The sequence below is a fragment of the Gallus gallus genome, chromosome 14 (assembly GCF_016699485.2).
Source record: "Gallus gallus isolate bGalGal1 chromosome 14, bGalGal1.mat.broiler.GRCg7b, whole genome shotgun sequence".
NCBI classification, from domain to species: Eukaryota; Metazoa; Chordata; class Aves; order Galliformes; family Phasianidae; genus Gallus; species Gallus gallus.
Genome location: NC_052545.1, coordinates 10,955,001 through 10,982,372, shown reverse-complemented (window position 1 = coordinate 10,982,372; position 27,372 = coordinate 10,955,001). Strand labels below are relative to the sequence as shown.

Sequence of the window (27,372 nt, the reverse complement as noted above, 5' to 3'; positions counted from 1 at the left end):
GGTGATTCCCCTTCTAATGTGGTTGATATGCTATTCCTCAATATTCATCTGATATTTTAGAAGAAAAATTATGACCTCACAGTGTGAGCGTCATGCACTTTGTTAGGATTGTATTCCATATTTTTAAGAAATATAGATTGGGAAAATAATTAATATAGCTAAGTAATTAATAAATCTTTGTTTCATGTGCAGTACCAGAAGCTATGTTTTTGTTCCTACGTGTCCCCAGAATTAATGATCTCTTCTGTGCTCCTAGCTTTCTATACATAGGTTATCACAGTAATAACAGTACTTTCTTGTAGCCTTGTGGTATCAGCATTCAGAATGTATCCATCTAGAAATGAAAGAAATAATCTGTACTGCTGTTGAGCTTGCTCGTCTCTTCAGCTTCACTGCGGTCACCAAAACAAAAGTGCTCTAGAGCTGGGACAAGGCAGCCTCATAGAACAGGGACTTTACTGCTCTGTTTATTTCCCTTCAGATCTGCGAAAGGAATTACTCTGACTTGTTTTCATTGGGTGCTTTGGATAGTCAAGTGTTTTTGTAAAAGAGAAGAGGAACTTTAAGCCATTTGTGATATGGAAAGCTATGTAAAAATAGTAGGAATGGTGAAACTCTTCTGTTGAGTACTGTGTTGAAGTTCTCACACAGCAGAATCAAACAGGAATTTAATTATTAGAAATAAGAGGGTCAGAGTTCACCACGCTGTTTTTAAGTGTGAATGTGTCTAAAACTAAAATTCCTACAGTAAAAAGAAAAAGTTCACGATTGCACTGGAAATTTAGCAATATTGTCGAGTGAACTCATCCTTCTTTTTTTTGTGCATGACGGCAAGTCAACCTCTATGTGCTTACTTTTCATTAGATCAGCTCAAAGAACAATGCATGTAGGCTACAGAAATGAAATATTAAGGGGATGTGTGGCATGATTTGCATACTTTAATATATATATTTTTACCTTTAAAACTTGTTCAGAAAAGTAATCTCTCCTTGTAATTTACTGAAAAAAAGAGACTGCTGAACTTTGGTTATAAGCAATGCAGCTGACAAGAAAAATCCCTAATACTTTTCCTGGCAATGTTTTTGCCACTAGTAATAATAATGAGAAAACACAATGATAGATTTCTTTTCATGTGTACACCTTTATGTAAAAATTTAAGTACAAACACATACCTAGGTAAATAACTTTTTACACATGTTGTTTTGCTTTCTGGGAAGCGCATTCTGAGCACGGATCCTTCAGAATATGAATTCTTCAAAACCAATGATTGATTAATCAAATCTACTTAAGAAAGTAAGAAAGATATAAGCCCATCCACATTTGTCAATATGCTATTGGCAGTGTACTTCAGAAACTGTATTTTCAGAAAGTCCTAAATTCAGTTTTAAATTACTCTTTGCTGACTTTTTTTAATAGAATGGTAACTTTCCAGAATCTGGACCCTTTTTAAATGGAAAATGTGCAGTATTATCTAAGGGAAGGATTTACTATGCATGATGTTTTTTCTTTGTACACATTCAGTATGGTTACAGTTTTGCTCAGCATGCATATATATTTTTTTTTCTGCTGAACTTTTCTCGATTGCTTTTTTATCAAGTTTACAAATCAAATCAAACAGGTATATTGCAGAGCTCTCTGATATTATTTTCTGCGCTTATAGCACAATGTATTGAATTATACTTGCTCATGTACTGCTGCTGCTATTCTCTCCAGATTGAGAGAGAATGACTGTGGGGGCTGTAAATTCACTTGGCTTCCAGCACTACTGGTTAAATCAAGAGCCCTATTCAGGCTAGAGAAGAGACAGAGCAAGTGTTCATTACACAAATCAATTTGGTCAAAAGTACAGCACAGTGGGTACTCAACCATTGCTCACATAATATTGTCAACGTAATCAAATAATGCCTCAAAGACATTCACAAGCTCTTTCTCTCTGAGAAATAACTTGATTGGTGTAGCAGGGAAAAACAGGTGGCTGTTTTAAGGATTTTTTTTGTATTTAATGATTGTTTTTAATATAAATTCTTATAGCGCTTTATCCTTATGTGAGTATGTATGCATATGAGAAACAACATACACCATGATAGACAATGACTACGTTTTTGAAAATACACTATTGCCTTTGTTCTCTTTATTCATTTCCTGTAAATATTGTATAGTATGCTCTTAGCAGTATTAGGCTTTTCTCACTCTAAACTTCATGGGGTTTTAAAATATGCAAATTATTTGTATTTACTTACAGATTATTAAAAAATGATCAAGGCTTGGTAAACCTTTGTTATTTTAATCTAGTAGATTTTCTTTGTGACCAGGAAGAAATAGTACGTTAACGTGAATTCTACCCTTTATGTTCTGTATAGTCTTGAAAAAAAAAGAAAAAAATGAGGTTGAGGGCCGCATTCATTCTGCAGTGGCATGCAAACAGCCCTTACAGGACAGCATTTCATTGCATTTAAAGCAGAGTTTATGGGTGAAGGATTTCGTCTACAACACCATTTTTTTCTGAAAAATGAAGGTTAGTCAATGAACAGGAACATGGGGAAATATATTGCAAGCTTGGGTTAATAGCAGTCGGGTCTGAGCCTTAAAAAAAAGGGAGTGGTAGCGTGGGATAATAATTTCTCAAAATAAGATCAGGGAGAATTGGTAACACTTGGACGACTGTAGGAAAACTGGACTGGCGGTGTTCTCTCGGAATGGATAGAATGTGTTTTTAATTGATTTTAAGAGCTTGACCCAGTGTTAAGTCTTTTAAGAACTTCAGTGAAGTCCTTTAAGAATTTGACTCCATTACAAAGTCAGTGTAAAGAAGAAGGTGGCTGCAGGAATTTCTAGTAAAACACAAAGCTGCCTTAGATTGAGGTCACTGGTTTAAATTTCATTGCTTCGTTTAGTGTATGAATATTAGTGCATGGAGATTGGTGTAATGTGCATATACTAAATCCTTTAAATACGCTAATCCCTATCAACTGACTGAGGAACGCTCATTGGCTCTCCTGTGCTTGAAGAGGTTCCATACAAAGTGAGAAATGAACTTCACACCCTGAAAAGAAGGCATTTCTTTCTAAAACTCAACTAAAGAGACAATAAGTATTTGAGTTTATTTACAAAACATTAGATTTTATTTGAGCTGTCCTTGTGACAGATTTGTTTTAAAGAATAAACCACATGCTTTTATTTTAACTATCTTACATGAAATTTAAAGCAGTTTCTGGAACACCTTTTTATTTGGGTTTGTTTACCTTATGAATGCTTTTGATTGTAATTTATATTAACGCTAGCATGCAGTAGCTGACTGAAGTAAAGGGATTTCCTCTGAATTTATTTCTGCATATGTGAGAATTTGGCCTTCTATTTCTATATTCTGTACTTACGAATTTCATCATAATTTTTAAGACTGCCTTTAAGTAAGGTCTTGAGTATTTTTATAATTGTGAATACATGGTGAAATAGGAACCGGGAGGTTGTATGTTGATTTGGCCAGAACTGTCAAGTGAGATGATAGCCCTGGGAGGTGGTATACTCAGGAAAAAACAAATGTGTAAAAGAAAATTCTTAGAAAAGCTGTATAATGCTTGATGCCTGAGACTCAAAGGATGTTTTTAGATGAGATGTAACTTGTGTTAACTTCAGAAACAGTGTTTTCTGCATGCAGACTAGTGAAAGATTTTTATGCGGCGTTTTCCCTTTTTCCCATATTTTGAACTGACAGAATTACTAGAGATACTATAGTGAAGCATCATATGCGAGGCCATCTTGCTTTTACTATTCTAGTATTTTTTAAATCTTTTTTATTATCATTTATATATTCACAGAGCTCTGTTAGCTGATTTGATAGTTTCAGTGATAAATATTAATGTAATTCTATATTTAGTACTATGAACATATCCATTTCATGTAACTTGGCTAGCTCAAGAAGCAGGTATCAGGATGTTAGCTTCTCTTAGGGATTAGATATATCCTCATTTTTTGTGGTAAATAGTTTCTCTTCAATATTTATGAGATGGTAACCTAACACATCATTTTTATTAAACAGATACGTATGTAGAATAACGTTGGCAAGAGGTCAAGAGAGAAGTCAACTATCGAAGAAATCTGTGAAAGAATAATAATTGCATGATACTGGGTCGTAAGATACAGAAGATTATTTATTCTCTGGAACAACAAATTAAAATTGACGTATTTCTGGGCAGAGATGTAGGAATGCCTCGCTCTTTTCTCTGAATGTTGTCCATACCTAAATTAAATTTTATCAAGATTTAACTTGTTTAGCGCATATATGTCAATTGAGGTAGAAATTTTTATGGAAAATAGAGCATTTCAGTTCTGTATGTGCCTGCAAATTCAATCAACGGTAGTTAAATGGTTCAAGTTTCAACAACTTATTTTAACGTCTATGGCATAAACTGATGCTGGAAAGTTGCAATTGTGTATTAGTAAACATCCACAGCAAATGTTTCTTACATAATTTTTATTCTTATCAGTGTCTGTCATTTTATAGTCAGTAGGGTGCCAAATTTTTCATCCTGTGGTTCCCTTCAGGCAATACTCATCAATAACTTCCTAAAATGTCTAACTGTTTATCAGGACTTTTAAATTAGAAATGTGTTCTTAGTAGAACCAGAGGAAAAAAAATAAAAAAAGACAAAAAAAATGCAGAGAATTGGTGAAAGTGACCTTTTTGGGAAGATGACAAATGACATAAATCTCAGAGCTGAAAACGAACCTCATACAGCGCTGACTGACATATATTGCAGAAAGCAGTAATTTTCAATGATGCTGAGAACCTGCAGTTACCATTGATTTCTTTTAGCGCAAAGGTTCTGTATTATGTCTGCTTTCATACACAAGTGCATTTGTAACTTTACTCCTTGGTTTAACTGATTAGAAAAACAACTTATTTTCAAATGATTTGAACTGTCACACACTGGATTTCTTCCATACATATGTCTTTGATATTTATGAAGCGCAATATGTGATTCTATAAATGCTTAGGAGCTTCACAATCTTATAAATCTGATGCCTCAGGCTTTGCTGATTTTTTTTTTTATTTTTTTAACTGTGAAAAATTTTCATCGATATCCAGCTGGTAAGATTCAGTGGATGTGATCTTCAGTGCACAAATGGAGATGTTGTCCATATACGTTACTTATGACTACTAGGGATTTCAGGTGATTTGTCACATCCTGAAGCTAGGCTGTAAGTTGAGAATGTTCTAGCGATAAGTTTTGTGACTGAATATGTAAGAAGGAACCAGGAGAGAGTGTTGTGCAGGAGTGTATCTGAGTCAGGATGGAGAAACTATAGGTAATGGATGGAGAGAATCTTTGAGAGCTATTGTAAAATTCAGTCTTGGTGCAAAGGGTAACAGTGCCTGTCTCCTTTGCGTGATTGCTCTCTGTAGAAGTCAGTCTTAGCCAAGTGATTATTGAAATGATTTCCCAAGTGTCAGAGAAACATATCTGTATCAGAAAGGGAAGAAGCCAGATAGAGAATCTTCAAGTAAATTAGTTTGGTTTTTGTTTTGTTTTCCCAATCAACTGCTTCTAATTGGATCTTTTCGGTATTTAAAGATTAGACTGATGATTTTGGGGACCATTAATGCCTGTCTGTGTTATCTTCTGGAGAATGAGTAGAAGTATTGGAGAATTGTAGTACAGTAAACATGGTTTTTAAAAGAATGAAAAGTGTTGGTTGGTTATGTAGACTAAAGATAGGTGCTATCATCCGAGTTTCAATCCTTTATAAATATTCAAAGTTAATATACTCTTTGTTTTTAACTCTTTAAATTACAAGAATAGCCATCAGCATAGTCTTTTTGGGGGGGGGAGAGGGTGATGAGGGGGCTTCCAAAAAAAAAAAAAAAAAAAAAAAAGGCCTTGTGAGCAAAGGAAAAGCCATAGATGTTATATTTCACTTACCATAAGGCTTTAACACTGTCACACAAGACGTGTTTATTTTCAAGCTGGGAAATACAGTAAATACGCGACCACAAATAGGCAGGGTGCTAAAGTAGAAAAATGTATTTACGTATCCCGCTATCAAAATATGAAGATTTATTAAAAGGAATTGTTCAGGGGTTTGTAGTGACTCAATGTTGTTCAGTGGTTTCATTAGCAATCTGAATGATGGAGTGTGCACTTATTAAATTCTCAAGAAAACCAAACTGGAAAGGACAGCAAGTACATTGCAGGACAGCATTGGAATTCAAAATGACATTGATATACTGGAGGTATTGTCCGAGAAAATAGCATGGTATTCAAAAACAAGAATGTGACATGTTTATACAGGAACACAAATCTACGCTAGTATGGCACAAAAAAATCACTGTATAGTAAATGTACTACAAGGTGCAATCCAGTTAAAGGGGAGAAAAAAAAAAAGGAAAGAAGTCCACAAAAATAACAAACTTATGTGGAAAAGCATGGGCTTCCTTGATGCATAACAGAAATCTATCTTGAAAATATCTGATGCTGTCTTTAAGATTCAAGCAACAAATTTTAAGGCCTAAAATAGAATACTGTGGGAGATATTAGGCACCAACTAAAAAGATATGGACCAAATGGAGAAGTCACATAATGTTTTAGAATGTGGTACCAAGGAGGAAAGAATAGAACCATTGCCATAGTTGTCATGCCAAGGATAAGACTAAGGGGAATAGTCTTAGTTACTCCTCTAGACATGTGGTACATATGAAGAATGAAGAAGTAATGTTTTTGAACTCCAGTAAGATGGTCAGAAAAGAGAAGTAATGGAATAGCTGCCTGTGGAGCATCTGCCACTGGAAGACTTTAAGAGCAGGTTTGACCCACCAGGTCTACCTAAGACATTCTGGCAGATGCTAGTTTTACCTCCAACAAAATGAGGAGTAAATGAATCCTATGATTCTAAGGAGTAATCAAGAAATTCGAACCAGGTTTATCGTTTACTATTCCTAGAGATTATTGGCATATGAACATCATAGTGTTATTGCCTTATCTGGAGTTTGGGTTGTTTAACAAATAAAAGAATGTAGTAACCTCAGTTTAACAAGGGAAGCCTCTTGCCACTAAATGTCTCTGAGCTCTGCCTGAGCATTGTTCTTCCAAATGATCTTCCACCACTGTGGTTTGATACACACAAGAGGGCTGTGACTGACAGAAACAAGATCTATCACTGTGATGATAATGGTGGATTTCTGTATGAACAGCAAGAGCTTGAATCTTTTTTTACTCTGACTGATGAGGAGTGGTTTTGACTTTTTCCTGAAAGATACGTTTCAAGAAGTGAATGTCAAACAGCCTGGCATAGCTTGACCATGCAGATAAATGTGTAACTGTGTTTTTAATCAGTTTTATTATGTAAATACAGTGATTACGGTTGAGATGTAAAACTGTCTCCTAAACTAGCTCTGTAGGATTAGTTAAAAAATGATTTTTCTCTTGTAGCCAAATGGCTCTGAAGCATTTATTTAGGAGTGAAGATAGCAGATAGTTCCAGTAGTAAAATGCATTGAATAATCAGTGTATGAATTGCCATATCTTTGCAAAGTTAAACTCATAGCTTCTTGATATGCAAAGGTAAATCTGATACAGCTTAGTACTCAAAAAAAGAAGTAAGGTCGTCACACAGACTGCCATGCCTTTTGTATTATTTCTATTTAGTGATAAAGAATGAATAAGATTTTATTTGTTTGAGTAAAGCATACTAATTTGCTCGATTGAATTAGGAGAGGTATTAAAAGAGAGCAGACCCATAATGGATCAGGACCTGCATTGACTGCATGCTAATCCACAGGCATGTAGTCAGGCATACTTGCATACTAACTTCAGGTAATTTTTCAAGATATATCAAACACAAGTTTTATATCTTCTAGCAGTAAAAATACTCTCTTGATATCTATTATTTCTTTGTAAGTTAAATTGCAGTGTAGCTCTTCAGCTCCACAGGTCTTTGAGAGTTTCCTTTTTGGAACTTTACTAAATCCAGATTGTATCCTCTGTCCTCCGTGCATTTACCTCCTTGGTGTTACGTGGAAGTTTTCTCTTAAGCTTCTTATTTCAATTTCAATTTGCAGCTATCCTCCAGATCTCCTAGGCCTATATGTACATTTCTGGATGGTAGTGCACTTTGGAAAGATACTTTTGTAATGTCACATCTTATAATACACGGTACACGTTTTCTCTTAGACTTTTTGCAGGTATGAATCTTAGATGATGGCAACTTTCTGAACTTTCTGATTTTCATTCCACGTTGCCCTAACTCTTAGATGCTCTTCACTGGAAATGTTAGGCTTCTGTAGAAGGGTAAAATGAAAAAGAAACACCCAGAAAATAACAGTACCTGGGTTTACCCACTGCACCCATAATTTACAGCTTCTTCATTTTAGCGTTGTCTTCACAAACCTCACTGCTTTGTGTTGATGACATCTGTTAAATTTCTCGGTACAGAAGTTGCTCCTGACATTTTGGTATGTTGATAGTGCACGATTCAACCCTTCCACTCCTTGTTTCTCATCATTTATATTAATACAATGAACAGAAATTACTTTTTCCAATTTGCATTTATACAGTAAGCTGATTATATAATTTCTTCCCGGGGCAGTCTTTGTTCATGAAGCTGAACAGCACCTTCGCAATTCTTTAATTATCTTCAGATTAATCTAATTGACCTTAAATTCTTTGCAAGTGTTGTATTTCAAGTATTTTCCAGTCCTGCATTTGCTATCTACTCTGTGTGCCAAATTTCTATCATATTTCTCTTCTTTTAAGGCCTGAATGTGGGAAGTAGTCTTTGCTGATTTTATGGATGGAATAACTTCCTAAAATTTATACTTTGACTTTTTGAGTTGGTTTTAGATGCCATACTGAGAGGTTATTGGGGACTTCTTTCTTCTAACAGCTATATTCCTGCTTTGTTATTTAAATCATGAGAAATGCTTAAGGATGAACTGTTTAGTTTCCTTGGTTTTGCCCATGAGTTCAGGCAGCAGCAGATCAAAACATACAGTTCTAGACTTATACTGGGATCACTTGAAGATTGGTCTTTAGCGTACATAATGGTTTGTATTTGTGTATGAGTAGCTTTGTATGGTGTGAAAGTAGACATTATTGGTGAACCAGTGCTTCTGGAAAAAAAGATAGGGCCATCAGCTATTGATATTGGTGCAGGTGCAAATCTAGGTTTCCATCAGGACATCCTTACACCATTTAGGAACTAGCATTCAGCAGTTTGCAGAAATACACTGTAAATTGGATCACTGTAGAAAAACCAAGATGAAATAAAGCCTTGAAATTCCATCCTTGATTATTACCTGGGATCACTTCAGTGGGCTGCTTTTTATAGCACACTTGAAGGGAGAGGAACTGCAGCACAATGATGGAGTGTTTTTGTGAGAAAAGAAAATACGCATTGAGCCTCATTGAGGACTGGGAGCGTTATACACTATTTTTTTTTTTTTGTAAATAAGCAAATCAGTGTTGTTGCTATAAGAGCAGACCTGCCATTCACTTATCACTCGTTCTTATTTCTGTCCTGATCTCTTACATGTGTAGTATCCACAAATAGAAATACAGTGCAGTTTATATCAGTCTGCCATGAAACTGCACCCAGCCTGTTCCTATCCTCAGTTGTCTGAGCTATTGCTGTTGCTCGCACTGCAATAGGGCAGTGATTGATTCTGAATGAGAAGAATTTAGAAAACAAAAAAATATAATCTTTCACTCCACCCCTTGCCCTTGTAAACATTTACCCTTTCCTGCCCCCTTGCTAAGTTGCATTGAACCTCCTTCACTTTTTCTAATTTGTCTGAAATTGAGAACTAATTCTTTGGGGAGATTAGTGACTACAGTGAGATTTAGGCCTCTGATTCAGACATCAAAGCTGGATACCTATTGATATACGTAAGAGCACCTGCACATATTGTAAAATGCTAACAGATGATAAGAAAGACATCAATATAAAAAAAAAAATTAAAAATAAAATTATTTTAAAGAATTATCCCTTAGAAAGCACTGTTCAACTTGTACTTCAGAGCATAGTGTCAAAATTGCTAGTTTACATGAAGTAGCTTATACTGTCTTCTCCTAAGGTACTGTCTTACAGTGAAGCGCACTCACATTTCTGAAGTGAAATCATATCAAGGAATCTGGCTGTAGCAGCAAGGATAAGAGTATATGCATTGTACTTAGAGAGCTGAAAGTTGAGTTTAAATTCCCATCTAAAATAACTAGATTTTCAAGGTATTTAAAGAGAAAATAGCAAATGACCTAGGAGAAAAGATCTCAGAAAATCTCTGTGCAACAAATCGCCATACAACAGTAGCTTATTTTTCTTGATGGTTATTGAAGTGTTAATAATGGCATAGAAATATGAACAATATAGGAAATTGTGTATGTTTGTACTTGGAGAACATTTGTTTTTGCTGGGGATGATGATGTTGAATTTCACTTGCTAGCATTAGGTTTATATGTAGTCATCGCTGGTGTAAGTGATGTCTTCTGTTTGAGTTATTTTACCTCCTTCTTGGCAGGCTTATTGATACTAAAACTATGGTAAGGTTCATTTTATTTAACCATTTTACTTTCCTTAAATGGTTGTCCATTAAAATAAATTTGATACCAGCAGGAAATGGGAGATTTTTCCTACATAAAACAGTCAAATTTAAACTGAACTGTAACATTAGAACTCAAGGGAAAAATGAATACTTGGAAGAAGAATATCATCAGAAGAAAGGGGAAGCACAGAGAAAACAGAGTAACAGTTGTAAGATGATCCTCATACTTTCATTAGTCTACTTACTGTTCCTTTTTTTTTTTTTCCTAGCAGAGCTGAAGAAAGTAACTACTGATTTTACAGACCTGTGCAAAATCTATTCCTACTGAATGTGTGCTGTATGCACAACGATGAATAAGATGTTGTGTGATATCATTAAAGAACACAACCTATCCATTTCTATAATATACTGGTGGACCAGTGTTGGTTAGTTTTGTATTTCAAATGACTGTGTTACTGCTTTTCCTAATCCCTCTAAGGGTTTATAATTCTGTTTGTTAAAGTGTAATGTAAGTCAGTGTCCATCTTTTAGAAAACTGCATTTTAAAACAAGGAAACAGTAATCCTGTAAGAAGTACTGTCCTATGTTCTTATTCTGGTGAGAAAGAAAATCTGTAAAACTTTTTCTGGGTTTCACTTTTATCTCAGGCAACCTTCTCCTCTGGTTATGCTTCTATTCCTTTTCACAACTCAAGGCTTTTTCCATAATGTTGACTATTTATCTAGACAAAATGACTCTCTGGTACCTATTAGCACTACTTATGAAATGGCAACTAGGATGTGATGTGTTACCTACCTCCTCTGTAGAAATCCCTGTGGCCTTGGAATGAAAGCACTAATCCTGTTTGAAAGTCCATAGCTTGCTGCTGTAAATATGCTGTTATTTGGACATGGAATCTCAACAGCCTCGTAATATAGGGAGGCATTATTTAGCAAAAGCTAAGAAAATCAACACTGAAAATAATACCCTTCATTCTCTTTGACTTATTCAAAATGTGTATTAAAAATACCACCAAATGCATATACTGATAAAGATACAGAAAAGGATTTGATGTTTATTTCAAGTTCTGTTATCCTTCAGCACCTTTGCCTGACTGGATTTAAGTCCTTTTCAGTACGTTTGGAGAATTTAAGCCCGCCACTTTATTTACATTAAAATGCAGAAGCGCTTGCAGCGTGCTTTACATTGTTTTGTTTTACCCTTCTAGCAGACAGAAGATGCAGCACAGACCGATGGTCAGCAACAGACGCAATCTTCTGAAAACACAGAAAACAAATCACAGCCAAAACGGCTTCACGTCTCAAATATACCATTCAGATTCCGTGATCCAGATCTTAGACAAATGTTTGGTGTAAGTACTAATGCTTTGTCTATGCTCTTCTATGTTTACGTTGCAAGAGTACTTTATATTACAGGCAACGGTGACAGAGATATCTATGATTTAGACTGCTTTACCATTTTCAGGGAAGATTCTCTTTTCATGTAGTTGTAACCAAGCATCTGATTTGTCAGTCATAGTTGGGGAAAAAAACTTCTGATTCCATCATATGTGCAGATTACTGCATTCCATGTATTTTCTAGTTTTGCATTTCATTCAAAAACAGCTATCTACATTTAATTCCAAAATAACTACCTAGATTGGCTAAAAATATTCAATGTGTACATACTCCTGCTGTACCCATCTGGACTTAAATGCTTGATTTATTGATTTTTGTACAGTGTAATGTAAAATAATCAATGTTTCACCTCAAGAGCAAGAGAACTGAATCTCTCAACAGTAAGACATGGGCTGGTTTTAAGCATAAAGACCAGGCATAGGAATCCTTGCCTATTCCCATAGGTATTATAGATCTGTAGGCTTCTAAACTTTTTGACGTTATATTTCTCTAAGTCTCTCAATTTTTGCTTTTGCTCAGGCCATCAGCTACCTTCATGTGCATTGGCTGTTTCACACGTCTCATACGTGCCATCAGTTCTAGGCTCATAACCATGGAGAGGTTAGACCTGGTTTCTTCTCCCTGCTCCGAGAACTATTAGGTTTATTTTGAAAACTTACTAAATAAAATCTGGAAATAGTACTTGAGCAGCTATTAGAACACAGATGTTCCTTTTCCAAACAAGTACTCCCAAGTATTTGTGTATCTCTTCCTTTCTTCTTTCTGACTCACTAAAACTTATGTCTCTTCTGTGTTACAGCTCACGTTACATAGCACAGCATAAAGTACGTTGGTAGCTCCAAAAGTAATGCCTTCTATTTATTTCCACGGAAACTACAACAACTACAAATAATATAATTGCACTATTTGATAGAGCAGATTATCAGCTGCCAAACACTATTTTTTATCCAATGAAGGCTCTGTCTTGAACTTTTTCTTCACTGGGGAACTTACCTGTCACTAGTCTGTGGACTGCCGTTTTGAATTTGGCTTATAGTGACACTGCATCTCACTACCAATAATGATGCAATACAGGAAACATGCACCTTCAGACTTGTATTGGTTCAACAGGTCTTGAAAAACTTGCATAAGGTATTCTTTCTGTTCCCGTGTGAGCATTTTTGGTTCCCACCTGACACAAACTTGGTGATATTCCAACCTCGCCACCATTTCCAAAGCACTGAAGTCAATATCCAGCCCCATACACAGTTCTGAGGTTGTAGTCCATCAATTTGTGTGGAAGAGTTGACCATGTTGTTCTTCATTTTGTGGGCTGATGGCCAAGCAGTCCAGAACGGGGCTTGTCCTTCGCATTGCTGTCTACACTGCTGAAATGTACCACTCACTGCCTCACTGTGCTACATCTGCTGTTTGGTGTCCATAAATGTTTAGCAAACGTTGATAAATGTTAGTGGGTGCCATTTTTTTTTTATTGCATGAAGGCTTTCAATGACACATTTGCTTCATGTACATCTGTCAGTTTCCATCTCACTGCCCTTCCACCAAAATCCACCTCTGACATTGTGGGCCAACATAATAAAATAGAAGGCATTACTTTGGGAGCAACCCTCATACTACTTGCCACTGTCTTTCTCTAGATATCTTATGTTTGGCTCAGACTTAATTTCTTCTAGTGTCTTTTTGGCGTGTGTTAACACATTCTTAGTATTTGTTTGTAAGAAAAGAAGGAAATGTTCACTAGAAAAAAGAATCCTGTTATGGTATTGAGAAATCATGGTGCCTGTGTTCCTATATCTGAATTGCTGCAAGTAACATCCCTTTAACCCTCTAGAAACTAAAACTCTAGAGGAGGAAAAAAAATATTTAACTTAAACCGAGTAAAACAGATGGATTTTATTTGAAAGTACATTAAGGGAAAAGTTTAGGAATTTCAGTTATTTATATTTATAAATGAATTGCAATTACATTTCTTCTCAATATTTGTGTGTCTTAGTTCTCGAGATAGCGTGGCTGGAGTATTCCAGCTTCAGAATGACTTAGAAAACTTTTAGCTTCTGATGTGATGGAGAAATAAAATTTCTGCAAGTGTGAGAGTAATGAAATATCTGAAGTGAAACGATAATGCTGCGTCTTGATTGTGTTACACACATGGCAGATTATTTTTTTTATATTGACATGAATACTGCAGAGAAGGAATTGTTTAAACAGCTCTTGTCTGCTTATAGGCTAAAATAGCAGTTAAAATGTTAGTTAACTAGATTGTGAATACAAGAACATAAAATAAGCCCAGGGATAAGAAATGATGGTTGATTTTCATAACTAAGATGAAACCACTTATGAAGTAAAAAAGCGCTCTCCTTCCTGTCCTGTGTGTGTTGTATCTTAAAAAACTCAGTACTGGTTGATTTCTGCAGTTTCTTGCACTACTGATAGATTGTTCTTCATTTGTCTGCCTCTAATTTCTGCCTTTTTGTTTTATCATTGTTTATGTCACTTACTAGTGTTAATGTTGATTGATAGAGCATGTTAATGACGTAAGAAAAAAACAGAAATGACCCACTGATGTATTTGAGTGTCACATCACAAAAATTTGCTATCTACAGAAGTGCTCTAACTAAATGTTGTGTAAGTCAAATATTTGGTCAGGTTTTTTGAGCATGAGCAATGCCTAGATCATTGTGCTATTGGAAGATCAATTGAATTAGTAGTTAATATTATTATAAAGTGCCCTACTGTGAGGGGAAAAATTCCTCAACACAGTTTTTTATTCTAACTTGCCAAATTACGTTTTAGGAAGACAAGAATTACGCAGGGAATAAAGGGTATCCCTTTTCATCAATGGTGAGGAGAAATCCTCGCTCCCTTGGAGCTAGTGACAAAACTCCCAATTGATTCCATCCTGTTCCTGTAAAGCAGAAGCCTGTTCTGGAAAGCAACAGCAAAAAGTCTTCTGAAACACAGGTTCTTTAGAGGATGTGCTGACCGGAGGGTGACAGTGTTCATCCGGCCATTAATCTTGTCTTGTTAGTGATATTTTATCGTACACCAATCAAATTAACCCAATAGCATATTACATTTTTAAGAAATCATTGATGGCAATTGACCTGGATGAATCACCAGGAAGTAACCTACTATCTGAGAAGAAAAGCCACAACAAAAGAAATTTCAGACTTGCAATTCACTGTGTTTACAGTTCAGTGATGACTGTCATAACATCTCAGTAAATTTTATGTTCATAAACAAATATGTGGTGTCATAGTGACGTGACGTACCTGATTTAATGGCATTGACTACTCTTCAGTGTGTCCTTTCTGGTGCTTGACTATCCTTGATTTTATGTTCTCTAACTTTTTGATACAGTGCATCAATTTCTGAAATACACATTTGTACTAGTGATGACAGAAGTGATGAAATTATCTTTTTTTCAAGTGACTTTTTTATTTCTTTGCAGCAATTTGGTAAAATCTTAGATGTTGAAATTATTTTTAATGAGCGAGGCTCAAAGGTAAGCAGTTTAATTCACCCAAAAATATTTTTTAGTTTGTTGAATGTACTTTTAATGAGTAAAAGGAAACAACTGCACTAATGTAAAAAATAATAATACTAATAAGCAAGATCTGAAACTCCATGTTATTGAAAAGTGCATTCAGATTTAGTTTGCTAAGCAGAAAGAAAATCATTTGGACTCATTTTATATGTTTTAAAAGAGGTAATATTAACTACTCCAAACTGTCATTTGTTTTATGGGAACGTTGATTTCTGCTTTCCTTATTATTCAATGATCATTACCATGTGTATTTTATAAGATGAGTCCATTCTTAAAGATATTTTTCGGTGAGTTTGTATTAGTGTAGATTTTTTCCTATTGAAATGAAAGATGATAATACCTACTAGCCATCTTGTTCAGTAATCAAGTAAGAAAATATGATTGTTTCAGATTATTTAAGTGCAGATGTTTTCCTCTTTAGTAAAAGCTTAGTACACCAACCCTTTGAGTGTTTGATCACTTATTTGATTAAGAGAGTTCTCATTATACTGAAAACGTTTTAATTTTTTTTTCAGAAATTTACTTTGCCTTCAATACATACAATACACTCTATATTTAGAAATCAGTCAGAATAGAATGATTATGCCTGCATTATCTTTGTTACTTGGTTCCAAGCAGTAGCCAATTTCCCAGTATACTTCACCTATGATATCAGCTGCAGTATGAGAGTTTGTGTATGGCATACGCATGCTATCTTTTTCCTTTTTCTCCCATGTTAGAAAACTATCATGTTTGACTTCTAACGTTTCAGTCCGCCAGCAACTCTTATATATGATTTATTATTAGTAATTACTAATAATAAATTTTTCCATTTTTCTGTGGTCTTTCATCTTTTAAGATGAAACATATATCATAAATCTCTCTTAAATCAGATGCATTTCTTTTTTTTTCTTCCTTTTTCTTTTCAGGCAATCCCTCCTCCCACCCTTTCTCTTTCTTTAATAGAATACTTAAAATTTCCAGAATTATTCTGACGTACATTAATTAGTTCCCTTGCCTACTACTCCAAACCCAATTTGAACACTTAACTGTTTTTTCACTAAGCAACCTAAACTTATTGAAATGAGTGACTTAGAAGGAGGTCTTTTCAAGTTGGAGACTATTTCTTATGTTGGCTGAAATGTATCATCATTACATTATGAAGGTTGAGTAGTTTTTGCAAAAGATGTTGATTGTGCAGAACCTTTTCCTACCAGATAGTTTTACAAATTTCAAATGACATCCTGCACTTGCCACCTTCAATTGGTTCTGAGTGGAAATTAGTACAATTTGCAGTAGGTTATACCTTTGTTCAGCCATTAAATCTTACGTACCCAGGACTTTCAGCTACCATGGTTGCATCAGACAGCATAAATTTGTCCTTTGGGAAGGTGGGGAATATTTCTAAACTGAGGGTCTTCGCTTGTGATCCTACAATAGTGGAAACATGTCAAGAATGAAAGCATGTCACGAACAACAAGAATATGTTTGGTTCTTATTTATCTGATCGTCTCAAGTTTTTCTGTAGGATTTAAGATGCACCTGATTAAAGTCCTGTTCCTAGCAGTGCTTATTTGTATTCTTCTAAAACTTCAATTCTACTGAAACTGAAAGGGCTGCTGAGTGATCTCAGTTAGAGTAAAAAAAAAAAAACAAAAAACAAAACAAAACAAAAAAAAACCTAACAGCTGTAAAGCAGTGTTCTAGACAGCTATCTATATGCTACATATATACTGGCATAAATCTCTTGGTGTGTTTGTATTAGTATACAATTACTGAATATTATGGCAACGGCTATTTCTTCAAACAATAACAGATATGATGCATCTCCAAAAATAAAACAGAAATCTGTCCTGTACGAACTTGATTATTTTTAAGACTTAAAAGTAAAAGGAAGAAATTTACATTACCAGTTAGTAAAATATATAATATGCTACGCCAAATTAACTGGTGAATCAGCTGCATGTGAAATGCATGTTAATATGTTTGCCTACCTATTTAAATATGGGATGAACAAATCTTTGGTTGGCGATTGAGTTTCTGGCTCATCTAGGTAAAATTATACATTTGCATAAATAATGAAATCTTAATTTCTATAGTGTTACTTATAGGAAAACACTGAAAAAAATACAGTGGGTATTTATTTCAGAATCTTTGAAGTTCTTGTCTTATCTTGTCTTCTAGCTCCATTTTTTATCTCTTCCCATTTTTTAAATATAATTAGCTTTTTATCTTTCCATTCCGGTATTTGAAAAAAATTAACTGGCAGCACTGTGAGCTAGTGAGACTGATTCTAAATTTTGTAAACAGCTCCCCCACAGAGAGAGGGGGGTGGTTCAGCAGCAAGGATGGAGAAAAGCAAGGAAGATGTATGGAACTGTGTGGAGATAGGTCTGCTCCATTGCTGGTTTCAGCAATGATTTCTGCTGTGAAGTTTTCTTAGTGGTCTCTTAAATTATAAGCTTTTTAAAACAACTTCTACAAGGTGAGAGTTTTGGGGAAACAATAAAGAGGAAATAAATATTTAAAGCTTAAAGAAAGGTCTATGCAGGCATCTAAAATGTAGGGATTGATACTGAGGAGGGGTATTTACTTTCTCTTGAGGACTACTGTTTTTTTCTGGAAAAATAATTATGTGCTCAGTGTCTTGTGGTCATGGCTTTGTCCTAAACTTGCAAAGGGTAGAGTGGAGAAAATACGTGGAGTTGTGTGGTCTGAGAATGCTGATGGAGCCCTTGTGAGCTCAGTCTTCAGTGTGGCTTTAAAATGAAGAAAAAGAAAAACAAGCAAATAGAAAATAAGAGCAGTGGTCTGTATGTTTAAACTACTTCGGAGAGAATAGGGTAGAAACTGCTAATGTACGGAAGTCTCTTCCAATGTTATAAACTGTCATGCATCAATAAGTTCTTTTAGTAGGCAAAATAAGGCAAACACCCATATAACGATCCTGACAGTTTCTCCAAATTGTTTTGCCCATGCATTATTTTTGTAGTTCACATCCATCATTTTCCTCAGTGTTTTATGTGTTAATACTTAGTTTTGCTTTACCTATCTATTTGCAGTGTAAAAGATAAATATCTTCCTTTCCTTCCTCTTTTTTTTTTTTCACTCTCCGTGTAAATAATAGGTAGAACTTCAGAGAGTAAATGGTTGAATACTGACCCCCCCAAATTCAGTGAACATTCTGCAGAATGAGGATGAAAGGGAGGATAAAGCTTGAGGAGATATGATAGAATCATAGAATGGCTTGGGTTGGAAGGGACCTCAAGGATCATCAAGCTCCAACCCCCCTGCTGCAGGCAAGACTGCCCACCTCAATATGATAGATATGATGCATGGCTTATTGTTGAGCAACAAAACAAAAGCAAACCTTAAGTAACAGTGAAGAAAAAGGTTGTGGTAGGACTTCAAATAGATGCAGCAATGCTTTAATTAAAAATATGGGCATGTATAACTTGCAAGTGTTTGTAGTTATGAAGCATTCAGGGTTGTAGAAGTTTGTTTATTTGAGTTTATTCAAGAAAGCTTGCAAAGGCATTGTGGTGCAAACGTAAGAATTCAAAGGGTTGGTGTATGTTTCTAAAATGTTTTTTAATGTCTGATTTTGAAAAATATTTACAACATTTTTACATGAAATATTTGTAAACAATGCTTAGTTTAACTTAGCGTAATAAAAAAGAATTTTAGTACAATTGTAAACATTTGCTTAGCCTGATGTTATCAAGTGAAGTATTTATCCTGGGGGGGATTCCATATTAGTCGAGTGTTCTCCTGTCCCATTAGCATGGGATTTTGGAGTACTACCAGTTGCATGTGAGAAGTAAAATATAGAAATAGTAAATGAACCAGTTAAAGTTACTCAAAGCGTTTTCATTTTTATTCCTTTACCAGAGTTTATTTTTCTATTCACATCATGTGATTTTATTTGATCTGTTAATACAAGGAAGTTTTATTCTTTGTTCTGAAAGTACTTTTGTTGGTGGTTTACTTTTCTTTTCTTTTTCTTTAATTTTTATTTTTATAAAAAAATAAGTAAAGGCTGTATAGTTTGAAAAAAGTTTAAGTTACCCTAGTGTTGCATGAGAACAGTGTTTCTTATGATCACAACAGCATGATTAAGTAGGCAATGTTTTAGAGTATATTGACATTCAGTGTTGAATTTTGTGCACATGTTTTTTATTTTGTTGAGATATCTGCATGCTGTTAAAATGTGATTCATTTTCTTTTCTCATTAGTTCATTTTTTTTCTATGTGAAGACACTGTAATTTCTTTTGATTTAATTTTCTTATCGTTAGATTTATTTTCCTCTGTAGTGACACATAGAAAGGTATTTTTGGTATCATTCTTTGAATTTCTCAGAGGGTATTATGTAATTGATGACAGAAGAAATTTGTTCACATTTGTCGCTTATTTATTGCACATCTCAATACAATTATAATTTTTCTAATTTGCATGTTACAGAAATGAAGCAAGGACAAGAAAATATTAAATTAAAGAGAGAGAACATAAGCAAACAAGTGGTCGTTGACTGAAATAATAATGTGCATGTTGTTTTCCCCCCTTCTCCCTCCTGCATGCAGGGATTTGGTTTCGTAACTTTCGAAAATAGTGCTGATGCGGACAGGGCGAGGGAGAAATTACACGGCACCGTGGTAGAGGGCCGTAAAATCGAGGTGCATGTTCAAAATATTTTCCTTTTCATCTTTTTTATAAATGTCTGCTTCACTCTCATTTGTTGTTTCAGATGCATCATTGGTGTCTTCTGTGTGCTCCCCTTTCCCCTTCCCATTGTTTATATATATATCTATATATAAAGAGAGAGAATCTGGCCTTACTTGGGTTTTTTATTATTATTTCTTTTGTAATTATTATTATTATTATCATTGTTGCTGAAAGGTGGAATTGGAAAGAAAAAAAAGCTTTAATATTTTGAAGTTATTATTTTGGATATTTTGTGAATCGATGGGTGCAGTAGATTCCAAAAAAAAAAACCAGCCAACAACAACAGCAAAAATTGAGAACAACAACAAAAAAAACTGTGTGACAGACGAAACAAAAAGGAACAAAAGGTTGTTTTTTTGATTTTGGTTTTGTTTTTGTTTTTGTTTTTTTATTTTTTTATTTTTTTCTGCAGGGTTGATGCGGGATCCACAGTGGCTTTCAAAAAATCCAGATTGGAAAAGAAGCATCCAAAAGATGTACGAGAAAAAGAAACAAAGCCAGACTAGAGATCGAACATTTTAAGATTTCATTTTTATTGAAACCATCAGGCTCCTTTGGCTAGATGGCCTGAGCCATTCGTATCTATTAAAGAAACAATACAAACTCCTTTTAGTACCACTGGATCCCCTTCAATACTGCCTCAGTCGTATTTGTTAGAATTTAAAAAAAAATACCAATTGAAAATGCTGTCGTCTTTTGAGTAAGATGTTGCATATTTTGCCTTTTCATTTTCCCCCTTCGACGGTAGCGCTTAGGGCCCTCACCAAACTCTCAGTAACCATGGTAACTGTATACATACCCATGCTGGCGATGGTGCTGAATGGTAAGTGGAGAAGTCCATCTGCCGTTTCACGTATTTAGCGCTGATATACCACGTGAATTTTTTTGACTTGTTGTATTAAGTTTTCTTGATGCTACATTTTTTTCTATATTGGTACGCCTGTAATTGAGTGTACGTTTTAAGCAAGCCTGGGAGGCACTGATTGGATTGAGGATATGACTTCGTGCACATCTTACTCAGATTGTTAACTCCATATTGTGTTAAATAATGCACCCTCTTTTTATCCTTTTGTTAGCTGTGATTTTAAAGCTTGAATGATTTTGTTAATTCTTGCAATGAAAAAGGCTCTTGTTCCAAGTGTTGAATGCTAGATGTTGCTTTTCCAATGGTACTTCTCTTCTAAAGGGTTATGTTGCACACTGCTAAAATTCGTTTGTCCCTTTTTTTGACATTTTCTTTGTTTCCTTGTACCTTGTCTATTTCCCTTCTACTCCACTGCATGTTCCTTCATATAATCTTTTTTTTTCTGTTTTGAATATTTATTGTATCAGTGTTATCATGGAATACAAGCATGCTCTTAAGTCTTAAATTATGCAATACCTTTTAATTTGCTTTTAATGTCTTTTTATTAAAGTTTAAATGATATGACTTTGCTTTATTGAAATGATTTGTAAGTTAAAATGGTTATGAAAGTAAATGTAATTATAAATAGTATGATTTTGTTATGCACCTGTTGCCTTCTATAAATTAAATTGCATTTTATTTTTTACATGACTAATAGCAATGATAATGCATGCATTTAATAATACCACAGGCCATCCTTGTAACCCTTTCTAATCCAGTGTTCTATGTGCTTAGGTAAATAATGCAACAGCACGTGTAATGACAAATAAAAAGACCGTCAACCCTTACACGAATGGTAAGTGCATGATATCTCATTCCATGGTTTTTATGTCAGCGCATGTGAAACCTCACTCTTATGGTGGATGGGTGGACTCATCTACTGATAAAGTGTCACGCTCTGCATCCTCTGCATCTCCTTGGGCTCATGCTTTTTCCAGCAACCCAGAAGGAAAACCCATTATGTCTGGGCTTAATTTCCATCCTTGTGAACTTCCACTAATTCACAGGGATGGGCTTAGCATGGCGCATTTTGCCTGTCTGGTATGTGTGAATTTAACCACAGTGGCTTTTGTATAGGAAAATATACCCGGTAGCATTATTCTCTTCTAGCTTTGTGTGGTGTTAATATCGTAACAAACGAACTGATCAAAGGATTCAGTTTTGCTTGGATGGTAGAAGAGGAATGTCTCTGTCAGCATGAGATGCTTTTTAGTACTGAGTTACATATTTGAGCAAAGATATTTCGTTTGTCTTCCTTATGCGCTTTGTTAAAAGTAAAGGGCAACTTGCAACTGAATGCTGACTCCAGCTTTTTTTCCATGGAGTAATCTAAATTCTCAGTTGCTTAAAAAAGTTATTCTAATACTGATATAAAAAGTTAAATTCATGATAAAAACGCAATCTACAGATATTCAAGGTGTTTGGAGACTACATTTTGAAAATGTTTTCTTTGGCAACGTTTTATCATGTGCTTCAGAAGTTATTTGCGTTTGCTAGTTCAGAAAATGCTAACAAGTTCCTAACTCATCGTCAAACAATAATACATCAATTGAAGTTAATTGCAATTACGTTTTCCTGTTTTACTAGAATGTGTAGCTGTAATTATTTGCTTTCCAATTTAATTTAGCTTTTCCCATCCAGTAGAAAGCAGATGAAATCTGCACATACATCAATAACAATTTCCACATTTAGCTTAGACTCTTTACCGTTTTGAAATATAATGAATCTTATTTTCTGTATTTGAGCATTCATTACTGAGATTTTTCTAAAAACCATGGCAAAGTGACTACATTTTTTTATTTAAAGAGTCATAATTTTTTCTTAACGTTGTAAAAATATAATAAAGTGACAGTTTTCATTTGACATGCAATAATTGGGCAAGTTATAATGATATGGAGAAGAAGAGTCTTGAAATTCCTAGTGATTTTTCAGAAAGTGTTTTCTTCCTCATTTTGTATGTAAATGTGTAACTTGCCAAATGATGCAGATGGGAAATCTCCTTCATTATTACTGACTTTAAAACATCTCAGTGAATCTAACAAGAGAGATATGAAGCTTGACTGGATCACAAAGCAAGATTTTGTTACAATGCGGAGTCATATTAAATTTGTGCATATGATACTATGAACTTAGCCTGCTATATTGTAATGATAAAAATATAAAAGTAGATTTGATATCAATGATGACATATATTTTGTATTCATATTATGCTAAAGCTAAAACACTTATCAGTAGCACATTACTCATCAACATATCCATTGTTGGTAGATGGTCATGCTGGAAATGAGTTTTCAGGAATCTGATTTTATACATTTGTGTCCTGCGCTGCTGTATTACTTGTGTCATACACTGTCATTTATTTATATCCAAAACTAGATAACTTGCTGTTTAGTGTTTCCCACTTGTACTGTTTTGTGTCTGTGATTCTCCAGCCTGATCTATCTGGATGAAATCTCCATCAGAACTGTGAAGTATCCTATTAAGTGCCTAAAATTAGAATTTGTGTTTGCGAATCTGTACATCCAAGGGTGCATATACATGCAGGATGTTCTTTTCTGATATTCACCTTTTGATGGGTGTCTTCATAACAGACTAGATGTAGTTCATAGATACATATTTTTATAACTTTTGTTATTGTCTCAGGTCCCCTGAAGTAAGTCCACAAGTACTATCATGTTCTTCTAGCACAGTTGTTGCAACTGACAAAGAATGAAGAGTAGACATGGAGTATGTTCCATTTAGTTTAACCTGTGTTTCCATTATTCATTATCCTGTCATTCTGAGATCCCAGTTCTTTACTCTCTTGTCAGGAAATAACCATTGCTATAGCTGATTATTAAAGATCACTCTTGTTTGAAGTTTTTAAAAATGAAGGTAATTTTTCTGTGTTCTTTTATGAGCCTCTTAGCACCTGAAGGATGCTTCTGATGAAGATAGCCAGAAACCTTTTCTTTGTATTTGTCTGTCTTCTGAACCATTTCTTCATTAGTAGATGGCTTCATTGTTCTAAGTGTGTGTGGTGACTGACACGTTATTGGCACGTAGGGTTAAATGACAACATGTAAAGTCTTAATCTTTATTGTAACTTAAAAATAAGGTGCACTCCATTGTGCCTTTCATTCCTGGATATTACTGGTTGCTTGTTAACAGGGCTCATATTGTAAATATGGTTGCTAAAGGCAATAGACTTTAAAGCAAAAAAAAAAAAAAAAAACCTCAACTTTTTAATTTTTTTTATATATGCAGCTTCATTCAGATAAGCACTTTGCTCATATGTGCTAGGTGGTTTTTGAAATAAACATGCGTTCTGTTGACTTTGGACAATTCCTGGAATGAACAGTTCATAAGCAGTCAGTTTCTAGTGGGGCTCTGGTGTGATTTTGTTCTCAGATGAGATGATTTTGGATGTGCTTTGGAGATAGAATTGCCTTTTCATTGCACAGGCATTCAGAGTCAGGAGTTCTACTTGTTGGCAAAAACACTTGGTATATTTTATATGTTCCAACCTATCCTGCTCACAGTTGTAATTTCTAAAATTTTTTAGCATTCTTCTGATGCTCATGTTGCATCAGTTCAGGTTGCTCTTCCAAAGTCATGGGGAATAGAGAATTATGTGCAAGACTGAGAGAACCTCAGCAACGGGTGAGAAACATGACACAGAGATTAGATGAGGGATATTTGCAGAATCTTGTATTTGACACTTTCAATCTAAACTTACATTCGAAATCAGAACTAGTGACAATTAGTGCAGTTAAATTCCCTCTTGCTTTGCTTTCTTCTTGTTCTGGATGCAAACAGGAAAAAAGCAAACAGTGTCACAAGGCTTCTTTCCCACCAAAGCGTTCCTCAGGCAATGCACACCTGTCTGCTCTATAAAGTGAAAATAATCCTTCCTACGTTGCTGTGCCCCACTTTCTAACAAAGCTTATTCCACTGTGCAATATGTTATTATTTTCTTGCCTTTAGCACATTTAATCTGTACTTTTTTTTTAGATGACAGTATAGGGTCATCTTAGAAGTTCCTCGCAAGTTCCTACAACGTTGCTGTCTTTAGCTTCATATACTCTTTGAACACAGGCCCTGTGTCAACAGCAAGACTCTGTTGTCTGTGTACCTGGAAGAGCAGCATCACATGTGCTGCACTCAACAGCAATTCTTTGGAGCATTGCCTGAACAGATGGCACAGAACATCTCTTGATTCTGGATTGCTTTTAGGCCAGCTGTAGGACAGTGGTTATTTAAAGCAAAGGCATTGGCTACATTGGCCAGTGTAAGAAGTTGGCAGAGCATGACTGGAGCATTTTCATATAAGCCAGCTATTTTGTCGTAATATGCCACCTGTACACGCAGGTTGTATAGCCTTTTCTGATACGTGACTGTGTTGTGCCATTTCAGTGCAGAGAGTCTGAAGTACAAATGCAATTTGTGTCTCTGGCATTTGACTGGGCTCACACAGTGCACAGATATCTTTTCTGTCACGGTGGACTGTTCTTTACAGTACCTACACTTTCATTTTTTATCTAAAGTAGGATGAAAATGCTCGTTTTATTGCCTTGTAATATACACTAATGCACGCTTAGCAGAAGTACCCTTTGTCCAGCAAATGATCTGTTTTGGCCTCACTAGTATGTAACTGGAGACTTAAAGCAATGAAAAAGAACCAATCTACTCTGTTATTACATGATATAGTGATACCTGAACTAGTTCTGTCATAATTGCATAACTTAAGGTAATAAGACCATGGTAACTGTGCATTTCAACTAAGCTAGTTCACCTGATAATTTCTTCCAGTACTACTTGCAATATTGAAATGTCCAGATAATGATTTATTTCATTACTTGTTTCCATACTTGAAAATCAGAATATTCTGATATTAAAGATCTGTGTTTAAAACATCTATAAAACTTTTATTAAAATGACCTTGAATGCATTCTATGTGTATGTTTCTATTAAAAAAAAAAAGTATAGAAAACCAATATATTATTATTATCAGTAATTGCAGTATTAACTTGTTATGTTTTTATGTTTGCTGCAGGCTGGAAATTAAATCCAGTTGTTGGTGCAGTTTATAGTCCAGAATTCTATGCAGGTAAGGATTAAACTGCAGTTGTCCGTTCTTTGTTTTATTTAAACATGTATAAGTACAGATTGAATGTTTGGTGTGAGGTTTGGCTTCTTTGTTTAGCTCATGCTCCCTGCTAGTCGTCTGCAGATTTATTAAGAAGGTTTTGACAGTTACCTGGGAATAATGAAGTTTATGTAGGAGATATAATATCTTTTCTTGGATAGCAAAACATGAACTGCAATATTGCAGCCTTACAGGAGATTTTTTTTTAGTTATTTTATACTTTATTTTATATTTCGTTCGTTTTATTTTCATATTTCAGTACAGACATTTTGTGTCACGAATTACTTAAGCTTAGACAACAACAAAAATATCTATCTGTAAATATGTAAATGTATCTATATAAAATAGAGATATTCACACAAATGTATAGAGTTATGAAATACATTCCTAATTTTTTTCTTGAACATTTTTCTTTAAATTTTATATTTAGTTATTCAGTTTTTAAAACTTCTGTTTGTAATCTATATTATCTCTCAAGACTTCGTTAAGACAGTTCTAATCCTGGGTACAACTTGGAGTTAATGAGATTTAGCCTTTTTCTATTGCTAGCAGCAATTTGTAAATATACTGCAGCAACAGCTCTGAAAATATGGGTATACACCAAAATTAATTTGGTTATAGAAGAACTTGAATCTCACCCATAGCCTCTTGAAAGTCCAAAAATAGCATGTTGTTTTTCTTTTAAACTAATAGTTTATAACTTAGGGAGAAATGTTTCTTGTAGCTCCAAATGTTTCTAATAGGTTATATAGTTAGTCCTTTGTTAGGTTCCCAAATCACATACAAATGTTCTGTGAATTTCATGGGAAACTCTGGGAAACTTTGTTTTCCGTTTCGATCAATTTTTTAGTTATTTGTGCCTGGTTGTGTATACGTTTCTCCAGTAGACTGGATAAAATCTCAGTTCATATTTTAAAACACAAAAATGTTAATCCATTGTCACACACGTAGGTAATGAAAAATAAACGAGTAATTGTAGAATGCATTTGTTACAGTAAGCTGAAAAAAGGGAGGTTTCCAATGGGCGTTAGGAAAACGTTTTTCACTAACAGTGGTTAAGCATGAGAAGAGGTTGCCTACAGATGCTAAGGAATCTCCATCCTTGGAGATACTTAAACCTCCACTGGATAAAGCTGAAAATGTTTGGTTAGTTCAAGGAA

General features: G+C 34.8%; 1 protein-coding gene across 50 annotated transcripts in view; it reads left to right on the top strand.

Moving 5' to 3' along the window:
* RBFOX1 (RNA binding fox-1 homolog 1) overlaps nucleotides 1–27,372 on the top strand; it is a 748,795-nt gene that overhangs the window by 635,609 nt on the left and 85,814 nt on the right. For 46 of the 50 annotated variants that reach the window (XM_015294588.4, XM_414942.8, XM_046900794.1 and 43 more), the window contains 5 exons: nucleotides 11,742–11,885; nucleotides 15,383–15,436; nucleotides 20,039–20,131; nucleotides 21,820–21,880; nucleotides 26,120–26,173. In XM_015294588.4, coding sequence (XP_015150074.1) covers nucleotides 11,742–11,885; nucleotides 15,383–15,436; nucleotides 20,039–20,131; nucleotides 21,820–21,880; nucleotides 26,120–26,173 — 406 coding nt within the window. The remainder of the gene's footprint in view (nucleotides 1–11,741; nucleotides 11,886–15,382; nucleotides 15,437–20,038; nucleotides 20,132–21,819; nucleotides 21,881–26,119; nucleotides 26,174–27,372) is intronic. The other 4 variants (XM_046900813.1, XM_046900816.1, XM_040647577.2 and 1 more) reach the window with 1 other exon arrangement.